We start from the raw sequence: 27,684 nt of genomic DNA, 5'->3' as shown, positions 1-27,684 counted from the left end.
GTAACCACCTGTTAAAGGAGATGGCTGCCTGTGCCAGGAGCAGTCTTTAACCCAGAAAAGGGAAAGAAGAGGGAACATACACAGGCTCTGCTGCTTCATGGTTGCCATTGTCATCACCTCTTTTGTCATCACCTCTCTGTTTCTTCTCCTGGTTTGGAAAGGGGCTGAGCTGGGGGTCTTCTTGTTGACTTGTACCAAGTGTTCCCAGCAAGGGAGTCTCAGGCCCATGCTGGTTCCCAGCTTTCCCTAGGCTTTCCCCTCTCTCACACGCTGTTTATTTTGCCCCAGGGAGTGATTGACTTGGAGGCCTTGGGAAAGAAGGGTTACAGTGTCCCCAAAGCTGGAACCATCCAAGTGGTGAGTCATTCCCTGGCCTGCACTAGCACTGTGGGGATGGGGCTGTTTGGGCTCTGGTTGCCCTGCTGGGGGTAGGGGGGAAATGCTCCATGCTGTTGTAGGCAGGGCAGCAGCTGGAAGGGGTGTCTGCTGCAGAGAGGTTACATGGTCAGGAGGACAGCATAGCAGAGGGGAGCAGAGGGTACCTAGGGTGCTGTCAAGGAGACAAGGTGATGGGAGAATCAGAGAAGGAAGGGTGTGTGAGGGTTTTGGCAGAAAAGTGTGTATATGCAGAGGGAATGGGATGTGATAGAAGAGGAGCACAGGTGTGAAGGTGAGTGGAAAGAGCTATGGCACTCAGGCTAAGCCCTCTAGGATTTGTGTGGGGCTTTCTGGATTCTTGGTGCAGCAGTTTCTGCTCCCAGATGCCCCATCTCTGCCCTGCATCCTTCTCAGTCTCACCCCCTACCCCTCTGCCCCCAGACCTTATTTAACCCCAACAAGACTGTGGTGAAGATGTTCTTGGTGACATACGACTTCCAGGACATGCCGGCCAACCACATGACCTTCCTACGCCATCGCATCTTCCTGGTGCCTGTGGGGGAGGAAGAGGGGCCCACAGTGGCCCCCAGTGACCCACTGGGCACCAGCCCACCCCGCAGGGTCCTCTGCTACCTGATGCATCTAAGGTAAAGCGTGCCGGGGCGATGGGCACCTGCCCCAAGGTCATCCCTGCGCTCCTCTCTTGTCTTGTCCCAAGCCTGCCAGACAGGAGGAGAGACTGGGGAGGAGCAGCTGCTCCTTTGAGGAGATTGGAGCTGCCACCCTGCCCAAGGGCAGCTGTCTCTGTCCCTCGGAAGGCAATCAGAGGGTGGCCACATTGGCCAGGGGCCAAAGTAGTCAAGGGGGTTGTGCCCTCACTGAGGATGCCCTGCCCTTACCTGGGGAGCCTGAATCCCTCTGTCCTGCTTGTCTCCACGCAGGTTTCACAGCTCCAAGTCAGGGAAGATCTACCTTCACGACGACATTCGGCTGCTTTTCTCCCGCAAGTCGATCGAGGTGGATTCGGGGATCCCCTACGAACTGAAATCCTTCACAGAGATGCCGCGGAACCCCTGCTACTCACCCCGGGCCTGACCTCCTTCACTCCCTGCCCCCCAGGGCCACTGGGGAGCCTCCAGCCCAGCACTTAGGGGAGAGAAAAGGGCCAGCAAGCACTGCTTTGAGATATCACCCACCCTCCCGACCAGCACGGACACCATACTCTGCAGCAGGGCTGGGATCACCCAGAGCGTTTCACCAAGAGGGGCAGGGGCTGAGGAGCAGCCCTGGCACTCCAGGGACATGCCCAAGCCTTCTGCTGGCACTGCTCCCAGCTTGGAGACTTGGCTGTTGGCTGAGGTGGGTGGGTGGGAGTGAAGAGATGGACTGGAGCTGTGAGTGAGACCTCCCACACTGGTCTCGGGTCTGGGAGCAGAAAGTGTGTAAGAGTTTGTATTTATTAGTATTTATTGTTGCTGGGAGCACAGAGGAGGCTGGTGCAGAGGATCAGAGGTGCTGTGTTTGTTTTCCCTCAGCCCTGCCTGTACCAGGCTGCCTGTGTTCAGGCAGGGCTGTGGGGACTGTGAGGGTGATTAGGGACAGGGAAGCCTCAGCCGATGGAAGGGAGAGTGACCCAGTGCTCCCAGATCAGAGGTGTATTAAAAGCCCACTGACAGGCTGAGACTCGCTGGCACCAGCTTTGCAGGGCCAGCCCAACTTCAAGCAGCTTGGAGAGGCCTGTGCTTATCTTCTGAGTCTTGTAGGGTAAGCTAGAACCCAAGAGACCTATGGCTATCAAGGGAGTGGCCACTGCCAGGTTCCTGAAGGTAAGAGACGCAGCTGCCACGTGGATGGGGACCTGGAGCTCTTTGCAGGAATATGGGGATAGCCCTCTGGGCAAGAGCCTCCAGAGCACGTGAGCTGTGAATCTGAGAAGATTGCCAAAAAAAAAAAAAAGGAACTTTGCACTGTCTGTGGGTGTGGAGTGAATCCCATGGAATCCCATGCAGGAGCCAGCTTTGGGCAGGGTCTGCCTGCAGGGTGATCAGGAGCTGGAGGATGGTCAGGAGCCCCAGCTTAGAAAAATGGGGAAACGGGGAAGCAACAGAGGAAATCAGACTCTGGGACTTGGGCTGGTTCCTCAGGAGCAGGACTGCAAGAATCCTGACTGGGGCAGTCAGAGGGACAGGGCCAAGGGTAAAACAAGCTTGCACATTCCCTGTCTGTATCATCTCTCTGTCCTCTGAGGGTCTCGGCAAGGCTCCCCTGCTAGCCCAGGCTGCGGGGATCCTCAGCCCCTCTGTCAGAGAGAACAAAAGAGGGACAGGCACATCAGCTCCCGCCGCTGGGGCTGAGACCCGAGCGCGGGGGCTCAGTGTGGGGATGGGCCGGGACTGGGGCTGTGGGGGCGAGGTCCTGCCCTGCCCTGCCCGGGGGCGGCCGAGCAGCTCCGGCCCTGCTGCACTGGGGTTAGAAGCCTGAACCTGCCCATACACCACACTGGGGGCCTAAACGCCCCTCACACCGGAGCCCTGGATCCCCCAAGCCGTGGATCTGAACCCCCCTCACACCGGGGGCCGCTCCCCCACTGCCCTGGCCAGCGGCTCTCGGGGACTGCCATGACACCGGAGTCCCCCTCGCCCCCAGGTCACCGGGGCTAGCCCTCTCGCCGTGGCCCTGCGAGCTCGCGAAGGCCGTGCCGGTACTTTTCGTGTTCGTTTCTAATTTAATAAACATCCGTTTGGAGCTCCAGAACGAGACCGGGGCTGCCGCGCCCTGATGGGGGCGGTGCAGAATCGCGGGCAGCCGGGCGGGCGGAACCGGGGACCGCGGCCAGAGGAGCCGGGGGGACCGATCCGGGCGGCGCAGCCGGAAGCGGCGCGGCGCAGGGGCCTTCCGGGAGTGTGGAGCGGCGGCGCCGAGCGGGGCGGGCAGAGGGGGCGATGCTGTCGCGGGCGGGGATCCGGGCCCGGCCCGGCCTCGGGCTGCTGCAGGTGCGGGGAACGAGGGCAGGTGGGGAGGGAACGGGGAGAACTCGTCGTTCGAGGGGTGCCCACGTGGTCCGGGTAGCGGATGCTGGAGGGGCCGGGAGAAGGGATTGGACTGGGGGCACCGGGATGAGGGGAATGGTGTTGGGGGTCTGAGAAGTGCTGAGGGGGAACTGGGCGGGGATGGGGTAAAGCGGTGAGGGGGGACACAGAGGACGGACGGGCACGGGGGTCGCAGGTGGGGTTCAGTGGCGGTGGTGGTTTCGCCGGTCCGAGAAGGAAGTGAGGAGGAGCTGTGCAGGGATTGGGGGTGTGGGTCACAGGGGGCTGTGGGCAAATGAGTTTCGAGGGATTGAGGAGATAGAGGCGGTCTGTGGTGTTGGGGCTCCTGGAAGACGCTGGAGTGGTGGTGAGGAGCTGGGCAGGAATAGGGCTGTGTGGGCGTGGCGGGGTGAAAAAATAAATGGGTACGGGCGGCTGAGAGGGAGTCGGGGGGAGCTCGGTGTCGGTGTTTGGGGTGAAGGGCTGGCAGTGTGGGGGCTCGGTGGGGAGAGCTGGGCAGGGACCGGGAAGGGGTACGGTGCGGTGGGCACTGCGTTTGGGGATTGAGCAGGGACAGCGGGGGGACTGGGGAGAGCCGGGCAGGGATAGAGATGAAGGGCGGGGAGGTGATGTAGAGAACAGACGGGTACAGAGAGGGAGGCTGGTCAGTGGGAGAGTATTTGGGGCTGGGAAGAGCTGGGGTGTGGGCAGGGGGATGCACAGGGATAGAGAATAAGGAGGGAGAGGAGTGTAGTGCAGAGGACAAACGAGTGAGGAAGTGACTCAGGAGGTGGGGTTCAGTGGGCTGCTGGTGTTGAGGGTTTAGGGGACACTGTGCATGGAGAGGAGCCGGGCAGAGGAGGAGGTGTGAGGAGGAGGGGTGCAGAGGACAAGTCGAGGTATGAGGGGGACTGAGAGAGAAGGGCCTTTGGGGGGGTTTTGGGAATCTGCAGAAGTGCTGGGATGGTGGGGGTGAACTGGGCAGGGATTGGGGTACAGGGAGGGCATTGTGAAGGAGACTGTGGACAAATGGTTATGGGGAGGGCCAGAGGGGGATGGCTGAACATGGGGAGTGGTGAAGTGGGTCTGGATTGTAGGAGAAGTGTATGTGTGGGGCTGTGGAGGTGTGAGCTGGGTTGGGATGGGGGGAGGTTGAGGGAAGCTGTGTGAGTGAGGGTCCATGGGGAGAAGGGTGAGGAATGCTCGGACAAAACAGCCCTTTGTGGGAAGCCCTGGAGGCACCCAGAACTTTGGAGGGACAGGTTGTTGGGAAGGGGTGGCCTGGGACGGAGGTGGGGGAGTGGGCCTGAATGGGTTATAGGGGCTGAGTGGGGCAGAAGAGACCCACATGCACACACCTTCATTGGCCTTATGGTTGGAGGGAGGCTTTATTCCCCACTCCAGGGTGGATGAGAGAGGAGTGGAGACGTGCAGAAAGCTCTGGCATGGGAGTGAGGTCCCTGCACCAGTGGAGAAGACTGTCCCTGGCACCAGGCCTCATCCCTGTGGGAGCACCCTTACAGCATGGGCTTGTTTGAGGCATTGTTTCCTGCCCTGGTCTCCTGGTCAGAGCCCAGAGAGGGTATCAGGCGTGGAGCTGGGCTCTGAGGTGCCAGCAGCTGGTCTCAGCCCTGCTCCGTGTCCTTCCCTCAGCATTCCCAGCAGCTGAAGCGTGTGGCACGGCTGGCCCCAGCTCCGTGCCGCTGGAACTCCGGGCTGCCCATGAACATCGGGGTGCTCTTTGTGCCGCAGCAGGAGGCCTGGGTGGTGGAGAGGATGGGCAAGTTCCACCGAATCCTCGAGCCTGTAAGGAGCAGCTTTTCTCCCCTTCTGGATTCAGCAGGTTCCTAAAGCTGTAGCGAGGCGCGTCCTTTGCACGAGGATTCAAGAGGGGTGGTGGGCTCAGTTTCCCAGGCTGAAATCCTTTTGGCTGCCTGTGGAGTAATTTTCCTTGGTGGGGTGTTAAAAGCACTGAGTAACTGAAACTCCTTGTGTGTAAAACATGTTTGCAGTGTGTGGCATGGGCTTTGTTTGCATGACTCTCTCTACTCTATCAGCCATCTAATCCCACCCTTTTCCCAGGGTCTGAACTTCCTCATCCCTCTCCTGGATCGGATTCGTTACGTCCAGAGTCTCAAAGAAATTGTCATTAATGTCCCAGAACAGTCAGCTGTGACACTGGGTGAGGAACAGCTTCCGTGTCCTGCCCCTTTCCTTCTGCTGCATCTGGGGTGAGCAAGGGACAATGAGGATGAGTGGAATTGTCCCAAGCTCCTGCACTCAGCCCTGTCCCTTGGGCATAAAATCACAAGATCACTGAATGATTTGGGTTAGAAAGGACCTTAAAGTTTGTCTCGTTCCAGCCCCCATACCATGGGCAGGGGACACATTCCACTTGGCTGGGCTGCTCAAAGCCCTGTCCAGCCTGGCCTTGAACACTTCCAGGGATAGCACATCCACAGCTTATCTGGGCAACTTACTTCAGTGCATCACCACCCTCACAGTAAAGAACTTCTTCCTAACATTTAAGCCTCTCCTCCATCAGCTTAAGGGCATTCCCCCGTGTCCCATTCCTCCATATCCATGTGAAAAGGCCCTCTCCAGCTCTCTTTAGGTACTGGAAGGCTGTTGTTGTGACTGGGGGCAGCCTAGGAGGTTCCATCTGCTCCCTCTGGGCTGCAGCTGCCCCTTCTTGCTGAGTTGAATGTACCTCGCCAGAAATAAATTTTTCAGGCATTTTTCTGTATTGAACCACAAAAGAAAATTCTGTTTCTGTTAAAACCATTTTAGAACAGAGTAATGGATGTGATGTTAATGGACAGCTCTGTTATATTTCCAGTTTTAAGTGGTTTATTTTGGTTTTTTCCTCCTTAAGTCTTTATTTACAAGAGCTACAGTGTGAAATGCTTCTGTTGAGAAAATCAAGACCTGTTGTGTATTAAAACATCACAGTGTTGTCCAGGGAACGTAAGGTCCTTTTTGCAAAGCCTTTAGATAAGAAGATCTATTTCAGCCAATCCTCTTCTGTGCCATGTAGCTATGTCAGGGTGAAAAAGGATGAGCCTGCCCAGCTGTGCTGTGGAAGAGGGGGTTTCTGTGTCTTGTTTGTGCTGCTTCAGTCAACAGGTTCTGTTGTTCTCTCCTGACAGATAACGTCACCCTGCAGATCGATGGTGTGCTCTACTTGCGGGTTATGGATCCCTACAAGGTACCATCCCTGCCCCTTGGGCACCTTTCTCCTGGCTCTGCCCGCTCCCTGCTTCCCAAAATGTGTGCTCCAGCCTCTGTGTCCTGCCTGGCAGGTGGGCTGAGCACTCTGACTCTTCCCAAGGCTCCAGACTCCATGTTTTCAGCAGGGGTGTCTGGCAGGTTTCTCGCTTTAGCGCTGTTTGTCTTTCCTGTCTTGTTCAGGGTCCCTCTTGGCATCCCTATCCACTCTGTTTTGTGCTTCTGCTCTTCAGGCCAGCTATGGGGTGGAAGATCCTGAGTATGCAGTGACCCAGCTGGCCCAGACTACCATGAGATCTGAACTTGGCAAGCTTTCCCTTGACAGAGTCTTCCGGGTGAGCTGGGGAGACAGTGTCTCCCAAAATCCCAGGACAGCCTGCATGGCCAAGCTGATGTGCTTAACATCAAAATGCCCTTTGCTTAGAGAGCTTATGGCTTCTGTTTCAGTTGACCTATTGGTGAATCCTTGGAGATGGGTCTTCTTTCAGCTGTTTTTTTTAACAGGAGCTATTTTTTGGCCTGCCCTGCGTTATTTGGAGGGGATGATGGGTGGTATGTGTCCAGACCCAGCTGGTCCAGCTGCCTTTCTTGAGTCAGTGACTCTTTACTCAGCCCCAGTGATGAATATCCCTGACCTGTGTCATGGGGTACTGTAATCCTTGTACTACACTTGCTGGGAAGAAACTGGAGTTGGTGGCATTCTCGTGTATGCAGATGTATACCAGGTGTTGTATCCCAGCAGCTTCAGTGTGGGCCCCTGCTCTCCCTAGGGATGTGACCCCTTCCACAGCTGCTGGAAGCGCCTAACACTTCCTGAAACCTGTGGAGATTTTTTTTTTCTGGTGAAGCTTGGTCTCTGAGGGAGGTGTCTGTTTCCCTCCTGACACCTCTCTCATGCTCTCTGCCATTTCTTTTGTGCCATCCAGGAGCGGGAGTCCCTCAATGCCAGCATTGTGGATGCCATCAACCAGGCTTCAGACTGCTGGGGCATCCGGTGTCTGCGCTACGAGATCAAGGACATCCACGTGCCCCCACGTGTGAAGGAGTCCATGCAGATGCAGGTGAGGCTCTCTGGGAGGGAGGTCTGGAACAAGAGGGAAGCCTTCTCTTCCATGTTGCATTACAGAATCACAGAATCAGTAATGTTGGAAAAGACTTCAGATCATCAAGTCCACCCTATGATCAAACACTACCTTGTCAACCAGACTATAGCATCAAGTGCAATGTCCAGTCTGCTTAAAAATCTCCATGAACAGTATCACTGCCACTTCTCTGGTAGCCCATTCCAGTGTCTAATCACCCTTTCTGTGAAGAAGTTCTTCCTAATGTCCAACCTAAACCTCCCCTCGTGTTCCTTGAGAGTGTATCTTCTCATCCTGTTGCTGACTCTCTGGGAGAAGAGGCCAACCCCTGTGTGACTGTAACCTCCTTCCAGGTAGTTGTAGAGAGTGATAAGGTCTCCTCTCAGGACCTTGTCTCCTCTTGTCCAGACTAAACAACCCCAGCTCTCTCAATGGCTCCGCATCAGACTTGTGCTCCAAGTCTTCCCCAGCTCCATTGCTCTTCTGTGGATGCTCCAGCACCTCAATGTCCCTCTTGAGGTGCCTAGAATTGGACGCAGGACTCAAAGCGTGGCCTCACCAGTGCTGAGTACAAGGACGTTATCACATTCCTGGTCCTGCTGGCCACACTATTGCTGATACAGGCTATGGTTTATTATTGTTACCTGTCCAGAGCTGGCAGCACCCAGCCCTTACATCAGGAGGGCACTTTGGCTGCAGACATACAGCTGCTGATTAAGTAACTCCTGTCATAATTTTTGTAGTAGTGGCACCTGCGTGCCACATAACAAGCCCTGCCAGGTCCCTTTAAAATCCCTACTGGGCTCTGTGGAGAAGCAAATCTCAGAGCTGAAGTTCTCCCCTTGAGAAAAGCTGGACACCAGATATTTGGGCTGGAAAAGGAGGAGGGGGACGCAACTTAGGTGGGAATGGGGCTGGGAAGCACTGTGTGGCATGAGGAGCAGAACCAACCTTACCGAGACCACACAGTGTTCTGTAGCTGTATTTTCATGCTTTGCTAAGCCATGCTTCCCCCAGCAGAACAGAGGAGCATATCCTTGCCCCACAGATGGGATTTCCCCAGCACAGCCATGGCAGGCTGGTGTCTGACCTGTGTTCCCAGGTGGAGGCAGAACGACGGAAGCGAGCAACAGTGCTGGAGTCAGAGGGGACAAGGGAATCAGCTATCAACGTGGCTGAAGGCCAGAAGCAGGCCCAGATCTTGGCATCAGAAGCTGAGAAGGCCGAACAAATCAACAAAGCTGCTGGTACTGCCTGGGGCTAAAGCGTGGGTTTCTGTAGCCCTCTGGACTGAGGGGTGGTGCTACAGGGGAGAGAATGTGTTACTGCAAGCCAGGCTTCCTCAGCCTCTCTGATCCTTCCCTGCTGGGGCCTCAGGCTCAGCTCCAGTTGATGTTGCTGCCCTGGCAGTGCAGCTGTTGGCGAAAACACAACCATGCATGCATTGAAATTGTCTTGATTCTCTCCCTGAAATGGTTGGGATTCAGTCCTTGCAAGTGCTCTCTTGTGACCCTGATGTGCACCCTGCTGTGGTTCATTGCAGGAGAAGCCAATGCCATGCTGGTCAAGGCCAGAGCCAAGGCAGAGGCAATTCAGCTCCTAGCAGCTGCCCTGGCACAGCAGGTGAGTATGGCTACCTGGAGCAGCCACTGCTTTGGTCCTGGCACTGGGGGAGGTCAAACTGCGGGCAGGGTGGCACCTGGCTTTCTCCTGGACACTCCCTGGCGCCTTCGGCAGCAGCAGGGAGTGAGGGGCTTTGCTGGACTGGTGTGGGCTGGGGACACAGGCAGGGATGAGCTGTTGGTGGCACGTGACTTGTCTCTGTGTCCCCAGCACGGCAATGCTGCTGCCTCCCTGTCTGTGGCAGAGCAGTACGTGAACGCTTTCTCCAAGATTGCCAAAGACTCCAACACCGTTCTGCTGCCCGCCAACACCGGCGATGTCACCAACATGGTCGCACAGGTCAGTGCAGCCCACGTGTCCTGGGCTGCACCCAGAGCCCCGTGGGCAGCAGGGCAGGGAGGGAATTCTGCCCCTCTGCTCTGCTCTGCTGAGACCCACCTGGAGCCCTGCATCCAGCCCTGGGCTCCCAGCACAGGAACCACAGGGACCTGCTGGAGTGAGCCCAGAGGGGGCCACCAAGGTGGATGGAGCAGCTCTGCTATGAAGAAAGGCTGAGGGAATTGGATTGTTCAGCCTGGGGAAGAGAAGGCTCCAGAGAGACATTGTAATACTTTCCAGTACCTAGAAGGGGCTCTCAAGGAAGGTGGAGAGATGCTTTACAATGATGATAGGATGAGGAGGAATGGCTTTAAACTGAATTAGTAGGTTGAGATTAGATTTTAGAAAGAAATTCTTCCCTATGAGGATGGTGAGGCCCTGGCAAGGTTGCCCAGAGAAGCTGTGGATGCCCCATCCTGGCAAGTGTCCAGGTCAGGTGGAATGGGGCTCTCAGCAACCTGCTCCAGTGTGGGGTGTGGAGGGATGTGAAAAAGGATCTTTAAGGCCCCTTCCAGCCCAAGCTGTTCTTGCTGTCACCCAAGTGAATCTTGCTGGGGCCTGGCCCCCTCTTCTCCTTCCCTCCTTATGACTGTGTAATTCCCTCCAGGCCCTGGGGATCTACACCACACTGACCAAGCCACAAGCTGTGAAGACCCAAGATGACATGCCTCCAGCCCACGAGGACTCCCACTCTTCTGCCACGGAGGTGCTGAAGGCAGAACAGGGCAGCTCCAGCTAACAGGGCTGGAAGGATCTCATACCCTCTCCTGAGGCCTGCCAGCAGTCCTGTTCTGCTGCAGGCAGCCGCTCTTGTTCCCTTAGTCCCTATTTTGTATTGGATTTAAATCATGTAATAAATGGTGAGTGCTGCTGCAGCATGTTCTCTTGTGCTTGGGTGCCTGACCCCAGCATTCGATGCCAAAGGGGGATCATCCCTCCTCAACAGGCTCCTGCTGGGATCTCCCATGGACATGCAGTAACATACAAGAGTGAAAAATTTGATATAATGAAAAAATTCTTCCTGTGAGGATGGTGAGGCGCTGGCACAGGTTGTTCTGGGAAGTTGTGGATCAGGCTCTGAGCAGCCTGGTCACGTTGAGGGTGTCCCTGCTCACAGAAGGGGGGTTGGAACTAGATGATCTTCAAGGTACCTTTCCAACCCAAACCATTTTATGATTCTGTGAATTTGAGGACCTCACTCTTACAGAGGATCTCCCTCCCAGTGCATCACCTCTCTGGGAGTGTGAGCTGCTCTCATCATCCCTTCCTCTGTCAGCTCCCAGAAGCTGTCCTACAGTGCGTGACTGTGCGTTCTCCACAGCGAGCTCCTCACAGCACAGGGCGGGAAGCGAGTCTGTCGATTAATTAATTACTTGATTAATTAAAACAACACTTTGCCGTTGAATGTGCCTCGGCTGCCGGGAGGCGCGCTGGGACCTCCTGTCCGCCAGGGGGCGCGGCCGCCCCCATGCCGCTCCCCGCCGTGCCACTCCAGCGCGGTCGGCGCCACACGCGGCGCTTCCGGGAGCGACGGGCGCCGGGAGCCGCAGGTGGGACGGGACGGGAGCGTGGTCCGGGGTCTCAAAAAGGGGCTGTGAGGGGCTGAGGGGCCGGGAGGGAAGTCTGGGGCGCGGGGGACACAAGGGTGGCGCGAGTGTGAAGTGGCGGACCGGGAGTCGGGGGTGCAGGGGAGGGGCTGGGGGTGTGTGAAGGGGAATGGGGGTGTGTGAAGGGGAATGGAGTGTCGGGAAGGGGATGGGGATACCGGCGAAGGGCAAGGGGTGCCGAGAGGGCGCTGGGCAGTCGGGAGGGAGCCGGACTCGGCTCCCGTTCAGGAGGGGATACAAGGAAGTGCGTGGGGCGGTTGCCGGACACGGAGTGGGACCAAGTAAAGTCAAGGCAGGCTGATCGGGATTACTACGGGACAGGCGGGTGTGGGAGGTGCTGGGCCGGGGATGGGTGCTGGTAGGGAGGGAGCGGTGCCGGGCCAGGGATGGGTGCTGTTAGGGAGGGAGTGGTTGTGGGCCAGGTTTGGGTGCTGTTAGGGAGGGAGTGGTTGTGGGCCAGGTTTGGGCGCTGGTAGGGAGGGAGTGGTTGTGGGCCAGGTTTGGGTGCTGGTAGGGAGGGAGCTGTGCTGGGCCAGGTTTGGGCGCTGGTAGGGAGGGAGTGGTTGTGGGCCAGGTTTGGGTGCTGGTAGGTGCCTGCCCAGGTAGAGCCGCTGGGGACTGAGCCTACCTGTCCTTTCCTCTAGGATGCAGCGGTGGCCAGTGGTGCTTTTCCTGGCCTGGGTTTGCTTTCTCTTTTTTGCTGGTATTGGGCTCTTCATGAGCGGCTTCCTGCTCACCCGGATCGAGCTTGCCAGCAGCAGTTCCTGCTCAGACCCACTCGTGCCTCCGCTTTGGGAGAGGCAGAGCCTCCCGCCGGGCTCCTGCTGGGCTCCCCAACGCTTTTCCAAGGCCGTGCTCGTCATCATCGATGCCCTCCATTTTGAGTTTGCCCGCTTTGACCCTGCCAAGGCCAGCCCGCTGCCCTACGAGAACAAGCTGGGTGTGCTGCACCAGCTGGCCACCTCCCAGCCCCGCCATGCCCGGCTCTACCGCTTCCGAGCCGACCCCCCCACGGCCACCATGCAGCGCATCAAGGGCCTCACCACTGGCTCCCTGCCCACCTTCATCGACGTGGGCAGCAACTTTGCCTCCTACGCCATCCAGGAGGACAACCTGCTGGCACAGCTGGTGCAGAACGGTGAGTTCCTGGCCTTTAGCTCGGGCAGGATATTAAAGCACTTTTTTTCACAGGCACAGGAATAGGTTGCCCAGGGAGATGGTGGAGTCACCATCCCTGGAGGTGCTTAAGAGGCTTTTATACCTTGTGCTGGGTGGTGTGGTTTAGGCTTTATAGTGGTGGGTGTACGATCGGATTGAATGGTTTTGAAGGTCTCTTTCAACCTTGGTGATTCTGTGACTGGGGCTGTTCGGCCTGGAGAAGAGAAGGTTGTATTGCTGCCTCATAGCAGGCTTCCAGTCCCTGAAGGGGGCCTACAGAGAAGCTAGAAATGAATTCTTTGTCAGGAACTGTAGTGATAGAATGAAGAACAGTGGGTACAAATTGACAGAGAGGAATTGTAGTGATAGAATGAAGAACAATGGGTATAAATTGACAGAGAAGTTTAAGTTAGATATTAAGAAGTATTTCTTTACTGTGAGGGTGTTGACACACTGGAACAGGATTCCCAGGAAAGTTGTGGATGGCCCATCCCTGCAGTGTTCAAGGCCACACTGAATAAAGCTTTGAACAACCTGATCTAGTGGGAAGTGTTCCTGCCCATGGGAGGGGGCTTGAAACTGGATGATCTTTAAGGTCCTTTCCAACCTCTTAACATGCTATGACTTGTGGGCAAGGCAGCAGCCCTCTGGAACAGGGCATGTGCAAACGTCTGTTCAGTTTAATTTGTATTCCAAACATTGATTAGTTTCTCCCTGGGAAGGGCATTCCTTACAACAGATCCCCCCTGTGAGCTGATTCTTTCTCCCTGCTTAATGACAGTTTCCTCAGGCAGAGTCAGGAAGGCAGGGCATTGCCAGCTTGCTTTGGGAGTGGCAAGTAGCTGTGACCATGACTTCATCTTCATCATCTTCAAAGATGACGAGAAAGCAGGTGAAAGTGGCTTCACTGGTGGTGTTTGTCCCAAGGTCACCCCCAGGAATGCCTGTAGGATGGCCAAGGTTGTGCTGTGTGGGGCACGTGACAGGGGAGGAGCCAGGTGTGCCAGGTGGTGCCAGGTGTGCTGTGGGGGTGTCCCTCAGGCAGCCAGCCTGCCAGGCCAGCTGCCTGCAGCCGTGAGGCAGCAACCTCATCCCATTTCCATCGTGGTTTGGTGCTGCTGGGGGTGCTCAGTGCAGCTGTAAAGGGCTTGTTATGGTGGGATAATGGAGTAGAGGGGAGAGGACAGGCCACAGCTGTTTGTTACCTGGAGAGACTTCCTCCCAAGGCTCAGAGTGGGCTAAGGCAATGTGATTTTGTGTGAGCAAGGTGGGCAAATCCAGTGAATCATCTGAGGCAGAATGATGATCACAGCATATCCTGTGGCAGAGTAGCAGTCTCAGAGAAAAAGGTTCCTTGCTCCCAGGCTGAAGACGCTCTGTGGAAACAGAACTGGCTGATGGCAGGCAGGGCAAGGAGAGTGGGAAGCATCAGCACTTTTGCCTTCTCTTTTCCATGTCTGGAACACCATCACCATTGTGTTTAAAAGCCAGAGCTCAGGACTGCATCTTCTACTCCATCACCTCCTGCCTTGCATTTTGCAGTGGGGTCACAGGCCTTGGGGGAGGCTTTGTCTGCTTCAGGCTGCACCCTGTGCACTAAGATGTGTTCAGGGGTCACCCTGTGCACCCAGCTGTGTTGTGGTGGCCCAGGAGTCTTTCTGCAGGGGTGGTGGGTCAGGTCAGCAATAAGTCCTGAGGTTATGCAGTGGCTTTGGTGTGGAGGGTACTTACTGGCTTACAGATACTCATGGGCTGGTCCCTCCCTGTATTCAAAGTAATTTACAGACAGATGGTCTTTTTTTAGTGAAAATTTTGGTTTTGAGTGTGGGTTGGAGAGGAGCAATTGCTCCAGATCCTGACCTGGGTCTGCTCAGGATCTTTGTATTGTTGTGGTAACAGCATGACCCAGGAGGGCTTAATCTCTCACTGGTTCCTTTCTCTCTGTCTCAGGAAGGAGAGTGGTCTTCATGGGTGATGACACGTGGGAAGGACTTTTCCCAAAGAAATTCTTCCGTTCCTATTTCTTCCCTTCTTTTAACGTGAAGGATCTTCACACTGTGGATGATGGGATCCTGCAGCATCTCTACCCAACTGGTAAGTAGCTCTTTCACCAGGGCATGGGTAAACCTTGGCCTAATGTGTAGTCCTACTGCAAATTCAAGGTAGGGCTGGAAGGTTTTTTCTGTTACAAAGGAGCACTGGGCAGTTACACACTGCTGCCCTAGGATTACAGTGTTCTAGCTGGATTTCCACAGAAAAGCCAGTTCTTGGAGCCCACAGACCATTTCTGTAGATGCCTTTCCTCTGTCTGGGACAGAATTCAGCTTTTTGGGATGAGATTAGACTTCTACATCTGTCTTACAAAATACACTGGCAGGATGGAGACAGGGGAGCCCCTTACCTTTGCCATGTGGCTGCCTAGGCAGGCACACAATACTCTGGGCAAAAGACAAGTTAGGGGCCTGAGACACAGCACTGCTCTCAGCAAAGCATTGGTGCTTCCTAATCATGGGAAGAAGATGAAGCCTGAGGTAGGTGTTTTCCACCTCCCTGAGGTGCTGGGACCAAGGGACATGCTCTTTCGTTTTTCTGTGTCTGAACATATGCACATCAGGGGTGCAGTGGCCTTTCACAGGAAAGCCTGGGTGCCTTGTGTGAGAGCTACAGGTTATCATTTCACTTTAAATATGTTGGTTTTCTTGTGTCAAGACCCTGAAGCAGAGAGGAGAGCCCAGGGTAACTTTCTAACTAGAGTCTGTGTTGGTGTGTCATGCCCATGTCCTCGGATGCAGAGGGGCACATTGGTGGGTTGAACCTAAAACATCTCCAGGGAAGGATGGGAGTTCTGGGTTCTCCTTTTTCTGAGCATTCCTTTGTTTCAGCCTAGTCTTGAGGTAAGTTCAAGATGACTTGGGTGACATTATACTGTTCCCCTCCTGAGGGATGGGGAGAAAAAACCAGGGATCCTGGGATGTGTGCAAAGCTTTGAGGTCCCTGTGCCATTGCACCCAGGAACCTCTGGCCAATAGTATGCCTGACTTAAAACCTGCATCCTCAAGAGCTGGCAGTGACAGTGGCAGGAGGTGAAGAACAGCAATATCCCGAGGCAACCGGGAAATTCTGGCAGGAGGATCCAGTCTCAGAATTCCAGGCTGGTGCATGATAAGTTTGCTTTCGTTTTGCAGTGGACAGCGGTGAATGGGATGTGCTGATTGCTCACTTCCTTGGCGTGGACCACTGTGGGCACAAACATGGACCTGACCACCCTGAGATGGCAAAGAAGCTCACCCAGATGAATGAGATGCTCAGGTGATCAGTGTGGCACTGAGGCTTTGCTAGCTGGCCTCTTCTTTCAGCCAGGCTGGTGAGATCTTCCCAGGGAATTGACAGATGCAGAGGGGAGCAGGGAATGCTTACTGAGCCTGTTAATGTGGAAAACAGCTTTGGCCAGCAGCAGCTGGAACCCCAGATATGGGCAGTATTGCTTGCATAGATGAGTCTTGAGTGGTTTGGTTTCTTAAGTAAGGCTGCACTCAGGTCTTGCTTCTCTACAAACCATGAGATAGTGCAGCTGGAGTGTAACTGAGCCTCTCTCTTCCCATCTTTAACATGGAGATTTTCCCACTGAGGTCTGGCTAATGTTTGAGAAGCAGGTGGAGGACCCTGGGATGAGGGCTGCTGCATTTATCATACAGAGCCATGAGCTGCAGTTTTGAGATAGAGGTCAGGATGGGATACAGAAATTTCAGATGCTGCGGCTTTTGATTCTTAGGGCTGCTTTTAAGTTTTGCTGCTAGCTGTATCTGAGAGTGCAGCATATACTGTGTCATACCTACTGCATCCTTCATAGACTAATCCCTGCTTTTTTCCTTTGAAGTGGGAGATGTCCCACATAACATGATACATGACCCAAATAGAAGCAGCCTAAAATTTCTTTTCTTTCAGGAGCCTTTCTTCTGAATTGCATTTTGACACGATCCCTGACAGCTCTGTTTTCTGGGGATCCAAGCAAGATCAGTCCACTCTGTCTTAGAGCTCTGAATTTTCAGTTTGGCTTTAAAGTAACAATTTAAAACACCCTGGACTCTGGCTTGTTACAGTTCTGCATCACCGTTTAGTTTTGCTTATATCTGTTTGTGAGCTTCACCTCTGTGATGCAGGCAGGATATCCTGGAGAGATATCCTCTTCCACCTAGGCTACTGTGGCCCTTGCCCGGGGAGGCGTTGACTTTCCTTATCTCGGTGGCAGGTCCTTGGTGGATCACCTGGGGAATGACACTCTTCTTCTGGTGGCTGGGGACCACGGCATGACAGAAACTGGAGACCATGGTGGCGACAGCGAGAAGGAAGTCAATGCAGCACTGTTTGTGTACAGCAGGACACCCCTGTTTGGCAGTGGCCCTCCAGAGGTAAGGAGCTGACTCTTAGGTATCCCTGCCTAGTTTGGTGCCTGGAAACTGCATCCTGGGATTACAGAGAGTAACAGTTTGACTGGGATTTTTTTAGACTGAGAGGGATGAGGAGTCTGTCATAGAATCATGGAATAAGCTGAGTTGGAAGGGACGCATCAGGATCATCAAGTCTAACTCCTGACCATGCACAGGACACCCCCAGGGATGTCTTCCCCACTGTTCTCTCAAATGAGTGAAAAGCTGCATTGCTGTCTTCTCTCTGAATTTCTGATTCCTTCCCTGTCTCTCCAGGAGCCTGAAACCATTCCCCAAGTGAACCTGGTGCCCACTGTGGCCCTGCTGCTGGGGGTGCCCATCCCCTACAGTAATATTGGGGAGGTGATGGCCGAGCTGTTCGCTGGGGACAGTGACGCTGTGTCTGCAGCCTTGCAGCAGCTCTCAGTCTATCACATCAATGCCAAGCAGGTATGGCCTGTGGTAAGCCTCCCATTGAACTAGAGGGGAGAAGGAATGGGTTTTTAAGCACAAACCTCTTCTGTTTGGTGGAGGTGAGATGGTGACATGCTGTTATTTTCATGGGGAACTTACTTTACATTGCATCCTTGCAGTGTTTGCTCCAGTAAAAGACAGCCCCATCATCCCTAAAGAGAAATGAGAGCCACCGTTTAGTGCTGTGGTCTGGAAAATACTGTCTGGGAAGGTGGAGGGTGGCTGGATCCAAATGGTCAGAAGTGGATTAAGTTATAGCGGGTGATGGTTCCTCAAGTCTGAAGATGACCAGAGACAAGTGTTGTGGTTGGAGATTGGAAAGTAAAAGTGAAGATTTTCATGCTGAAGGAGAAACAGTGTTAACAATAAAACTATTCTAGATTAGTAGAAGAATGAAAACAGTAATGAAAGACCAAATAAAAAAAATAACCATGCAACAGTTAATACTGAAGTAGGATACTGAAGGAGCAATTTACACAAAGCGCAACAAAATACAGAACCCCAGGAGCAAGTTGACAAAATTTGAATGAGAGTCTCTACATCAGGTATGAAAGAAGCCTAGGCAGTGGGGCAGGCTCCCATATCGATATTGTGAGGGCCATCTGTTGTGGCTCTGGTCATGCTACAGAGCCAGCTTTGCCCCAGGCAAAGCATGCATCTCAGTTAAGGGCCACTCTGCCTTTGAGGGACTCTGGATTGCTGGGAGCACAGGAGTAATTCCTCCAGTGCCCAACTAGCTTCCTGGAGAGCCACTTGGACACTGCTGGTGCTAGCCAGTGAGGAGCTGGAGACAATGATTGCTGATGGGAAGACAGAAATACTCAGCTTTGTAATTAGAGAGGAGCAGAGTGCTCTGACATTTAAAGATCATACTGTATGTTAGCGTCCATTAGTCACTGAGGATCTCAATCATCGTTTGTTAGGAATTAGCATTATCAAGTTGTGCCTGTGTAAATATTCGCACTCATTGTTTGAGGAGGTTTCTGGCTCGATAATGGTGGCGTTGAAGAAGCTGTGGCATTCCAGGGAGGCCTGTGAGAGAGCCAGTGCATGTGTGTGCCATCCCTGGGCAGGGGCAGACTGATTCTGACTGTGCTCTGAGGAAAATGGAAGGTGTGTGAAGTTATGGTTGCAGTTCAGGACTGGAGAGATCTAAGCAGATGTATATCTGTGCAGGTTCTCTGCCCTACCAATGCCCCTGTAACACTTCTTTTATGACTTCAGGATCATAGCTGCCTCTGTTCATGTTGTCTTGAAGTAGAAAGCAAAAAGAATGAGTTTTTCTTAAAACTATGATGCAGTATGTTAATGTGTGTTATTGAAGAAAGGGAAGCAGTTTGGTTTCATCCACTATAAGTTATTTAATGTGATGATTTTCCTCAGACAAAGCTGTAAAACTCAACATGGGGCAGATTAACAAGTCTTTAATAGCAATGACTTGGCCTTCTGAAGAACATTTGCCTTATTGCTGCCAAATACTCCATAAAGCCCTTGTGGGGTTCTGCACAGCATTAGCAGAGGTGTAGCTGCAGGAGTCATCATGGCTGTGGCTAAGGATGTATGTCTTGAGAGGGATGTCAATTTGGAGGAGAGATTAAGTTTCCTGATGGTGACATCCCTGGGTGGCAAGGTTTGGTAAACCAGGGTTGTTTCCATTATGAAGGGGCAGCGTGAAACAGTGAATCCCATTCCCAGTTTTCCCAGTGCTGCTGTCTGATCCTGTGTCTTCCCTCCTGTAGGTGGATCGCTTCCTGCAGTCCTACTCACTGGTGGCTCAGGACCTGCCAGCAGAGCAGCTTCAGCACCTGCAGGAGCTCTTCTACAGTGCTGTGGAGGAGCACACGCAGCTCCTGACCCAGGTGCAGGGGACGACAGTGCCTCCGGAGCTCAAGCCGAGGCTGGGAAGCCTCATCAGTCGCTTCCAGCGCTACTTGCGGGAGGCACGGGCTGTGTGCACCCAGTCCTGGGCCCGCTTCCACCCCCTGCGTATGGTGGGGGGCTGCATTCTTATTGCTTCCTCTTGCTTGCTCTGCTACATGGCCTCAGAGCTGGCCGCATCCTCACAATCTCTCTGTTGCAGCTGCCTCCTGTACCCGCTCTTCTGGGGCCCTGTGGGAGCTGCTCTGCTATGGCTGGTCCACGTTTTCACCCAGGAGGGGCTGGATCTGCTCCTGGTGTCATCATGGGCAGCTGCTGCTTCTCAGCTGGGTTTTTTCTGGCACTGGTGGGGCCAGCATCTCAAGAGAGCCCGTCTGACAGGCAGTCAGCCACCCTTGGCCAGTGGTGGCCTCAGGCAGAGGCTGCACGCATGGCTAGGGCTGGCCTTCCCCATGGGCATTCTGGTGTTCCGCTGCGGAGCTATGTTCTCCGACAGCTTTGTTGTGGCCGAGGCACGGGTGGCCCCGTTCCTGCTGGCCTCGCTGGTGATGTTGCTAGTAGGGAAGCTCCACTGGGATGGTCACCTGACTGTGCCAGAAGGTCCCAAGCAGCAGCTCCTTGGCGTTTCCTCTTACCGGAGAGAGATCTGGTACCTGCTGTGCCTCGTGGCCATGCTCCTGGTCTGCGTGCGCCTCTCCAGTTTCTTCCACCAGTGCCGTGAAGAAATCCCTCAGTGCCGGCCCTCTGTTTTCCTCTCCCCACTTGCCAGCCTGAAAAACACACGGGCCAAGAACCTCTTCTACCTCCTGTGCGTGGCCTTGCTGGCTGGGCTGGTGTATGCAGTGCAGAGCTGGCTGAGGCACTATGGCAACCTGAACAGCTCGGACCCCCTCGTGCTCTTCGTGCGCTGGGGTTTCCCACTGGTGGTCCTTTGCATTGCCTGCTACTGGGCCGTTGCCTCCAGTGCTGATGACTCTCTTGGCAAGCTGCAGGAGCTGGTGCAGGTTGCAGTTGTTGTGTTTCCCAGGGCTGTCTATGGACTAGCATCCATGGGCCTGCTGCTCCTGCTGTGCAATCCCATGACGGTGTTTGCAAAGGACACGCGGGAGTCGGCAGGGTCCCTTGTCACTCCCTACCTGGGGGTCCCTGGCTCCGAAGTCGACTTCCTCCACGTCATCCCTCAGATCTACAAGAGGATGCAGGAGTCTCAGAAGAGCCGGCTGGAGCGGGGCAGCTGCAGGGCCACTGTTGCAGCGTACGGGCTGGGCAGCGTGTACTCAGCAGCCCTGGTTATAGCCCTCACCCTGCTGGGCTTCCTCTTGATGCTTCTGCACAGCGAGCGGCTGAGCTTTGCCTTCCTGCTCCTCTTCGTGGAGGCCTTTGTGCTGCTGCACATCCACACGTGTGCCAGAGGCCTTGCTGGAGATGCTGGTGAGTCTGGGCTCAGTAGAGCAACCACTGGATGTGTTACCTGGGCTAACCTGTGGTGACCTTGCCTCAATTCCAGTGGGAGAAGCAGGATCTAGTTTATAGTCTTGGGAAAGAGTGGTGCACTGATCCTCAGGATACTCTTAGCTTTTTTAGAGCTGCTTAAATCCTCTAGCAGAAGAAAGATGCGTGCAGCAGGGATGTGAACATGGGAGGGGGAGGAGTTTCAGGGAGAGAAGCTCTCTTCTTCCCAGGGTGTGAATAGTCACCTAACCCCACTGGTGCTGACAGAGTGCAGTAGCAAGGCTGCTGGCACCAGCAGAGGGAATGCTGGCCCCTTGCTGTATCTGTGGGGGGAGCTGGACTGTTTCCTGTCTTTTAAAAGAGCCTGCATGGAAGGGGAACTTGGAGAAAAAAAGATCACTAGGCTTTTTTAGACCATGGATCTGGTTTGTTCCTTGATGCTGATATCCCAACCCCCTGCCTCTGTTTTTGTTTTTTATTCCCTCAGAGCTGTTTTCAGTGCCGTGGTATGCAGTGATCTCCTGGCTCCTTGCTGCTTCACAGTTCTTCTATTCCACAGGCCACCAGCCTATCTTCCCAGCCATCCACTGGAATGCAGCCTTTGTTGGCTTCCACCTTGACCACAGCACGAACCTTCTGCCTGCTGTCCTGGTGGGAGCCAACACCTTTGCCTCCCATATCCTCTTTGCAGGTAAATAAATTTCTTCCTGGGCTGTGGAGGCTGAGCAGACACAGCTCACTGCAGTGCCTTACCTGGGGCTCTGCAGGTTGAGCGCGAGGCAATAAAGGCTCCAGCACCAGCTGAGAAACAGCATCCTTGCTGTTCCCCTTGTGGGGCCACAGCAGCCTGGCCTGGAGCTGGGGTATGTGCTTCCTGCACATCCAGGGCAGGATGGCAGAGCCTGGACTGCTCCTCACCTCGTGGGCTCTGATAACTTCATGTGCCTTTGTCCTTGAGGTAGTTGGCTGCCCGCTGCTCCTGCTGTGGCCCTTTGTGTGTGAGGTGTCCACCTCACAGAGGAAGAAGCCCAAGAAGGAGTCCCGGGAGGAGCTGCAGGAGGTGGAGGAACACATGATGGAAATGAGGCTGCGGGAGTCTCCAGAGTTGTTCTCCACTGCTCTGCTGCGGCTGGGGTTGAAGTACCTCTTTGTCCTTGGGGCACAGGTACGGGCAGAGGCAGGGTGGCTGTGGGAAGGGTTGTCTAGGAGGAAATTGGTGTGCTGTGATAACTGTGGGGCTCTCTGATGAGAGAAAGGGGTCAGCCAGGACACAGACAGGCCCTGGCGTGCAGTGTCTGGTTGCGGGTGGAAGAGCAGGTCCCTTCTCAGCCATGCCATTTGCTCTGTGCTTTGGGAAGGGCTCCAGCATGGAAGCTGCCATATGGATTAGGATGCTTTTCATATCCATATGCCCGGAGTGGTAATCTCTGCTCAGGAGCTGCAGGGTTGTAATGCTACTCCCTGTCTTCCTTAGCATTCCTGTCCCACACCAGCTCTGGTTTTCATATGTGCTGTGATGACTTAGGAAGCTAAACACCAGAAATTTTAGTCCTGTGAAAGAAGTGAATAGTTTTCTGGGATTTATCTCTTCAAATCATTCTCACTGTCTCTGGTCTCACAACACTCCTGTGTTGTGAGACCAGAGACAGTGCAGGGGAAGAGAGAAGCAGTGCCCCTCTCAGTGAAATAGTAGGTCAGGTTAGCCACAGTGTGAGCCCTCCCCTGTGCTGCCTCAGCCTGGCCCCACAAGGGCCTTCATGTACCCCAAGCTGCTTGTGTTTCCTGACTTGAGGACATCATGGAAGGGAGTCCTCTTTAGGATGCTCATTCCTGATATGTGCTGTGCCAGCCTCTCAGGCACGTGCAGTTTAGTTCCACCTTCAGATATGAACATAGTGCCCAGGAAGACTCTCCAGAATCACCTATAACTTGTTTTTCATGATCTTCCCCACAGCTTCTGGCCTGTGTTTGTGCAGCTATGATCCTCAGGAGACACCTCATGGTTTGGAAGGTCTTTGCCCCAAAGTAAGTCGCAGAAGTTGCTCTGATGCTGGATTAAGACTCATGTCCCTGACACCTTGACTAGAGTTCACAGACAGTAATTTTGGAATAGACCCTGTGACTGATCTTCTGACTCATTGCCTAGTACTGGTTGTAGAAATATCCCTAACTAACTACTGCTTGAAATTCAGAAGCTAGACTTGAGCTAGAGCCTAGAAGTTTCTCTTCATCTGAATTTCCAAGGATACACAGAGCCCACCTGGAAGCTGAGAATGTTGTAGTCAGAGAGCCGAAGGTAAGGATACCAGACCAGAAGTGAAAAACCCAGAAATGCTGAACTGGCAAACCTTTGAACTAGTCAGTGTGAAGGGTGGCCTCAGCCTCTGGGGGATTCATAATCCCACCTGAGTCAGTGGGTCCCGAGTGGCCTCTAAATCAGATGAGTGCTTGGCTTGTAAATTTCAGGCAGCAACTGCTGGGGCGTGGATGTAATTCAAGTTTTAGGATGTGGGATGCTACCAGCCTCTCATTGTCAGGGAAATCAATCAGCTGGAGGGTAGCAGCCTGTCTCTGCAGTCATGCTGGCTGTTGTGTCCTTAACTGCATCTGTTGTGCCTGCAGGTTCCTCTTTGAGTCGCTGGGCTTTGTGGTGAGCAGCATCTGCCTCTTGCTGGGGATCTCCCTGGTGATGCGTGTGGACTGTGCCGTCAGCACCTGGTTCAGCCAGCTCCGGCTGAGGTAGCCCTGGAGGCGTGGGGAGCCCAGGCTGCGCTTGTCTCCTTGCCTCCCTGGGGCTGGCAGGGCTACACGAGCCGCCAGCAAACGAGTGCCTGCCCACAGCAGCCAGGGATTCTGCCCAGCTCCCTGCTGCTGTGCTGAACAAAAGGACTGGAGCCAACTGCTCCTGCCACTTGGGGATGGTGTTTCTCAGCAGGGGAGGTCAGAGCTCTCACTCTGGGCTTTGCTGGCAGCAGGAGGACCCTGCTGCAGGAGCCCGAGAAGCAAGAGTCCTGAAGTGCTCCTCTGGAGAAACACCAACGGGGATCTTGCCAGTACTTCCCTGATGCATGCCACGATGTGCAGCTGGTAGGCTTCAGTGGCCAGCAAGGTGTCACCTTGACTGTGCAAAGACTCACGGGATGGAGCCAGCTGAGGAGGGGAGAGGAGGTTGGAAGCGGAGGGAATGTCCCACAGCCCCCACTTGTTTCCACATGCTCGGTTTTCACACTGGAATCACACTGCACATGGTTCCATGCAGATGGCTCCTGGAGCCTCCGTGGCAGCTACTCCTCTGTAAAGTCAGACAGTTGCTCTGTGGTGAGGCCTCTCTTGCCCTGCACTCAGTCCCGCTTTCCTGGTTCCCTCAGCCCTGTGAAGTGCAGTGGGGAGTGCTCTGGGCTGCCTTCTACAGCAGGCTTAGCTTGGGCCAGTGGTAGCAGGGGCAGCTGTGTGGATGACCTAGAAATTCTCCACTTCTGTTCTCAACCTGTCCAGGTCCCTGTGGGCTGGGTGGTTGCAGCCAAGGCTCTTGATCTCTTCCTGCCTGTGTGCTGCTGGATGCTGGCTGTTTACTGTGAACAGTTAAGATGCAGGAGGATGTAGTGACAGAATATGGGCTCACACCCATGCTGGGCCTGGCCAGCAGGAAATAGGAAGTAGCTGTAAATAGGAAATAGCTGGAGTAGCTGTCCCAGCTACAGGAGTAGCCTTGGTGTGAGATACAGAGCCTGAGAGCAGCTACTTGAAAGCCTGGAACAGGCACCAGTTCTTTTGGGAAGTGGATTAACTTTCTGGTGTCTGTGTGTGTGCTGAGTGCTGTGGACCAGATGCAGTCAATCACATCCATCATCCCATGTTTGGGACTTGTCTCCCCCTTGGCCTTGCCCTTCTCTGTGAGACTTCATGTCACAAGTAAGCTATGCCAACATGCCCTTGACTGCTCACAGTCAGGAGGCATGGCGTTTCTTTCTTTATAGGCACAGGTGGAGGGTGGTGACCATGGTGCCTGGCCACATCCCAACTCAATTCCTCCTGCAGTTTCCATTGGAACTGGGATTCCTTACTGCTCTGAACCACTGTGTGGCATTACTTGGTGCTATAAAACTTTTTGTCTCCTTCCTCTTTGGAAAGAGACAAGGACTGCTTGCCTGGGATTTCTGCAATGATATTTGCCCAATCCCATTAATTTTTAACTCATGCACCATGACTGCCCCTGTTAGAGTCCTTACTGCAGACTGTTAGCATAATTCCAGGCTTTTCTTCTCTTCTGCCCTGCAGAGTCCCAGGGAATATCTCTCTCATTATTTCATTTCTTGCCATTTTTCCCAAGTGCCCAGTTGCTGTGGCTCTTGAGGGCAGGTGGAATTTTGTATTTTACCCCTGCAAAATGCCTACTCAGTTGTTCAGATGCAATTCCAGTAAGGCTTAAACTGTTCTTGTAATAGGTTTCCATTGCCTGGCCTGCTTCTGATCTGCTGGCTGTGCCCTGCTACCTCAGCCTCTCATGTCCTCTGCTCTGTGGTCCTGCTCAATTTCACCTGTCACAAGAAGGGACTGGTTTGTAGCTGGCATCACACCCTGGCCTGCCTCACTGCCTGGATGCACAACACCAGTGCTAGCACAAGGAAGGGCTAGTGGCAAATAGTGAGGGAAGCTGAAATCTGCAGGAATGCATCAACCCACAATTAAAATGGGCTTAGGCACCCTTAAAAACAGGTTATTTGCTGAAATTTGACTGCCTGGTGGCCATAAGCTTCTGAAGGAACAAGGGGTGCATCAATATGGGGAGGAGGAAGGGGGTAGAGGTAGCAGTTACCCAGTAAATTTTCACTCAATGTGAGGTTAATCTGGATAACACACATTCCTAAACCTCAAGGCTGGAGCTCAAATTGGTCTTGTTGTAACCTCATAACCTGGTCAGGAGGTTTCTGCCTGCCTGTGTTTGTGCTGGCAGAAGTCCCTGTGGCTGCTGATAGTGTAGGACTGGCCCCTGATGTCCCCACAGCTGCCACCCAGGCCCCTTGGCTTCCATCTCTGGGACTTGTTTCTCTTTTCACTGGTCACTCCGCTGCAGCTGAGCCTTCCCATGCCCACTGTTCATGGCTGGAGCACTCACACAGGGCTTGGGAATCCTCTCCTCACCCCTCTGTGCCACCCCTCTGCCATGTGTGGGCCCCTGGTCCCAGGAGGCCAGGGAGAGCAGAGGGAACAGCAGAGCTGTAGCCTCATCAAAGGACACACTTATCTCACCAGAGACTGAACAAAACTTGCAGTGGAAGAGCTGCAAGTGCATCCTTGTCACTGCAGAGATGCCATGGAGTGCTGGCTGCTCGGACACGGCAGGCTGGCTGCTACACCAAAGATTTCAGATTCATGAAGATGAGTTTTTCAAGGGCTGGAGATGCTCTTGCTTCGTTTCATTGACTGTTTCAGTCTTTGTCAGCCTTCCTCAGCTGCCCTCAAGCTGATTGTTTGGCTGCCATTCTTCTGGGCATGCTGGGGATTACAGAGTTAATGCCAGTCTAGGGCCTGGCGACCTTGGAAGCAGATCATGCTGCTGATGCTGCAGCAGACAGGGCTGTGTTTGCTGATTTAAAACTCCTGGAGGGGGTTGCCTCCTAGTCCAAACCAAGGCTCTTTGGGAAATGTGGAGTGCTGGGGAGGAGGTTTTGCCCCACATGCCTCCAAAGAGGCCATAGGGCCCCACTAGGCTCTAGATGAGTTATCCAGACAGATAACTTCTGGTCCCTGTGTCCCTGGGCTGAGTGTGACAGGGGACAGGGTGCTCAGCTGAGCAGTTTTCATCCTGCACTCCACAATCTTTCTGCACTTTGGGCTTTGCAAGTGCTGTGCATGTATTTCTTGGCATGGGAGAGCCATTGGGAAACTTCCCTGGCTCAGGCCCATGGTGTGTCCCATGGACTTGGCACAGAACAAAAATTCAGTTGTGTCTCTTGCTGCCTAGAAAATAGTGACCAAAAGCTGTGGCCACTGTGAAGAGTTGTGAGTGTTGGGAGCACCTGCAGCTCTGGTCCGTGGGGCTAACACGGACCCCAAGGGATGGCACTGTTTTGGGGAGCCCTGGGCTCGTTCCAGCTCTGTTCCCACAGCCATTCCTCTGTCCCATCTCTCTCTGGTTTTCCCTCAACTCTTCAGGCTGCTTTTTTATGCCAAGGCACAGTCCCAGTCCCAGTGTGCATGTCCCCCCTTCCCCTCAGGAAGCAGCAGTGCTGGGGAGTCCTGCTCTCTCCTCTGAACCCTGACTCAGTGCACCACGTGGCTTGGAGCAAGATTGTTGTTTTATTTTTTATTAACCTCTTTGTACCTCAGTCCCTCTTTTGGGGAAAAAAAAAGGGGATGGACCCAGTTGTGGAAAGCAACCTGGGCGCTCTGCATGCAGCATGGTGCTACACTTTCCTGGGTATCTACATATCTGGCTGTCAATGCTTTCATTCACATCCAGCAGCTACACCTGGAAGGTGGAAGCCATGCTCAAGTCTCTGCTGGGAAGCAGAGCCTTTTTCTTTTCAAAAAACCCTACAAAACAGGCAAGTAGGCTGTGTTTGTTCGCCTGGCGTCCTGGGCACGGCACGACCGACCCCATGAGGCAGCCAGGAACGGGTTGCTCCGGTGTTAAATTGCATAATTAATTAATCGGGAGTAGAGGGGAGGTGTGATTTGCTGTCCGAGGGTGGCACGGGGGCTCTGGGCAGCTGTGAAAATGATGTCTGCAAATAAAACGGTGAAAGCCAATGAGAGGCACCTCATTGTTCCATCCCTCTCCCCAACCCATCTGGGGTCTCCTTGAGAGGGACCTTCATCTATATTTTCCTTCTGAGGGGAAATGGAGGGTTACGCACCGATCTTTTCTCTGCAGGAACCAACAACAGGACCCAAGGGAACGGCCTGCACCTGTGTCGGCTTAAGTTGAGCTGGGGTCCAAGGCTCTCGGGGTTTAGGAAAAGACTTT

General features: G+C 54.1%; 3 protein-coding genes across 9 annotated transcripts in view; all 3 read left to right on the top strand.

Moving 5' to 3' along the window:
* Window positions 1–3,132, top strand: part of ATOSB (atos homolog B) — a 38,761-nt gene extending 35,629 nt beyond the window's left edge. For all 5 annotated transcript variants that reach the window (XM_063180163.1, XM_063180162.1, XM_063180165.1 and 2 more), the window contains 3 exons: window positions 289–357; window positions 820–1,025; window positions 1,320–3,132. In XM_063180163.1, the coding sequence (XP_063036233.1) occupies window positions 289–357; window positions 820–1,025; window positions 1,320–1,473 (429 nt within the window). In that variant the 3' untranslated portion in view covers window positions 1,474–3,132. The remainder of the gene's footprint in view (window positions 1–288; window positions 358–819; window positions 1,026–1,319) is intronic.
* A 160-nt stretch (window positions 3,133–3,292) lies between these two features.
* On the top strand, window positions 3,293–10,593 carry STOML2 (stomatin like 2). Its single transcript, XM_063180378.1, has 10 exons — window positions 3,293–3,371; window positions 5,061–5,213; window positions 5,490–5,589; window positions 6,557–6,615; window positions 6,869–6,970; window positions 7,562–7,696; window positions 8,820–8,964; window positions 9,261–9,340; window positions 9,551–9,679; window positions 10,326–10,593. The coding sequence occupies exons 1-10, from the start codon at window positions 3,321–3,323 to the stop codon at window positions 10,455–10,457; spliced, it is 1,086 nt and encodes a 361-aa protein (XP_063036448.1). The 5' UTR covers window positions 3,293–3,320; the 3' UTR covers window positions 10,458–10,593.
* Window positions 10,594–11,214: 621 nt separating this feature from the next.
* Window positions 11,215–27,467, top strand: PIGO (phosphatidylinositol glycan anchor biosynthesis class O). Of its 3 annotated transcripts, XM_063179612.1 has the most exons (12): window positions 11,215–11,268; window positions 11,970–12,463; window positions 14,434–14,577; window positions 15,669–15,792; window positions 16,733–16,892; window positions 17,187–17,360; window positions 19,124–19,243; window positions 20,447–20,693; window positions 21,202–21,405; window positions 21,677–21,879; window positions 22,669–22,739; window positions 23,337–27,467. In XM_063179612.1, the coding sequence occupies exons 2-12, from the start codon at window positions 11,971–11,973 to the stop codon at window positions 23,455–23,457; spliced, it is 2,061 nt and encodes a 686-aa protein (XP_063035682.1). In that variant the 5' UTR covers window positions 11,215–11,268; window position 11,970; the 3' UTR covers window positions 23,458–27,467. The 3 variants fall into 3 exon arrangements, with proteins under 3 accessions (XP_063035682.1, XP_063035680.1, XP_063035681.1); XM_063179610.1 differs by having other exon boundaries at window positions 19,124–20,693; XM_063179611.1 differs by lacking the exons at window positions 22,669–22,739; window positions 23,337–27,467 and having other exon boundaries at window positions 19,124–20,693; window positions 21,673–21,854.
* The last annotated feature ends 217 nt before the right edge of the window (window positions 27,468–27,684 follow it).

The sequence above is a fragment of the Melospiza melodia genome, chromosome Z (assembly GCF_035770615.1).
Source record: "Melospiza melodia melodia isolate bMelMel2 chromosome Z, bMelMel2.pri, whole genome shotgun sequence".
Lineage (NCBI taxonomy): Eukaryota > Metazoa > Chordata > Aves > Passeriformes > Passerellidae > Melospiza > Melospiza melodia.
The sequence above is the reverse complement of the archived record's forward strand: the minus strand, read 5'-3'. Positions and strand labels throughout refer to the sequence as shown.

Bases quoted from the DNA above. Each gene is read 5' to 3' on its own strand.
- STOML2 (XM_063180378.1), top strand. From the start codon at position 3,321: ATGCTGTCGCGGGCGGGGATCCGGGCCCGGCCCGGCCTCGGGCTGCTG. The intron at 5,590-6,556 runs GTGAGGAACAGC...CTCTCCTGACAG, and splicing joins ACAGTCAGCTGTGACACTGG to ATAACGTCACCCTGCAGATC. The intron at 9,341-9,550 runs GTGAGTATGGCT...CTGTGTCCCCAG, and splicing joins CAGCTGCCCTGGCACAGCAG to CACGGCAATGCTGCTGCCTC.
- PIGO (XM_063179610.1), top strand. From the start codon at position 11,971: ATGCAGCGGTGGCCAGTGGTGCTTTTCCTGGCCTGGGTTTGCTTTCTC. The intron at 12,464-14,433 runs GTGAGTTCCTGG...TCTCTGTCTCAG, and splicing joins GGCACAGCTGGTGCAGAACG to GAAGGAGAGTGGTCTTCATG. The intron at 17,361-19,123 runs GTATGGCCTGTG...TCCCTCCTGTAG, and splicing joins ATCACATCAATGCCAAGCAG to GTGGATCGCTTCCTGCAGTC.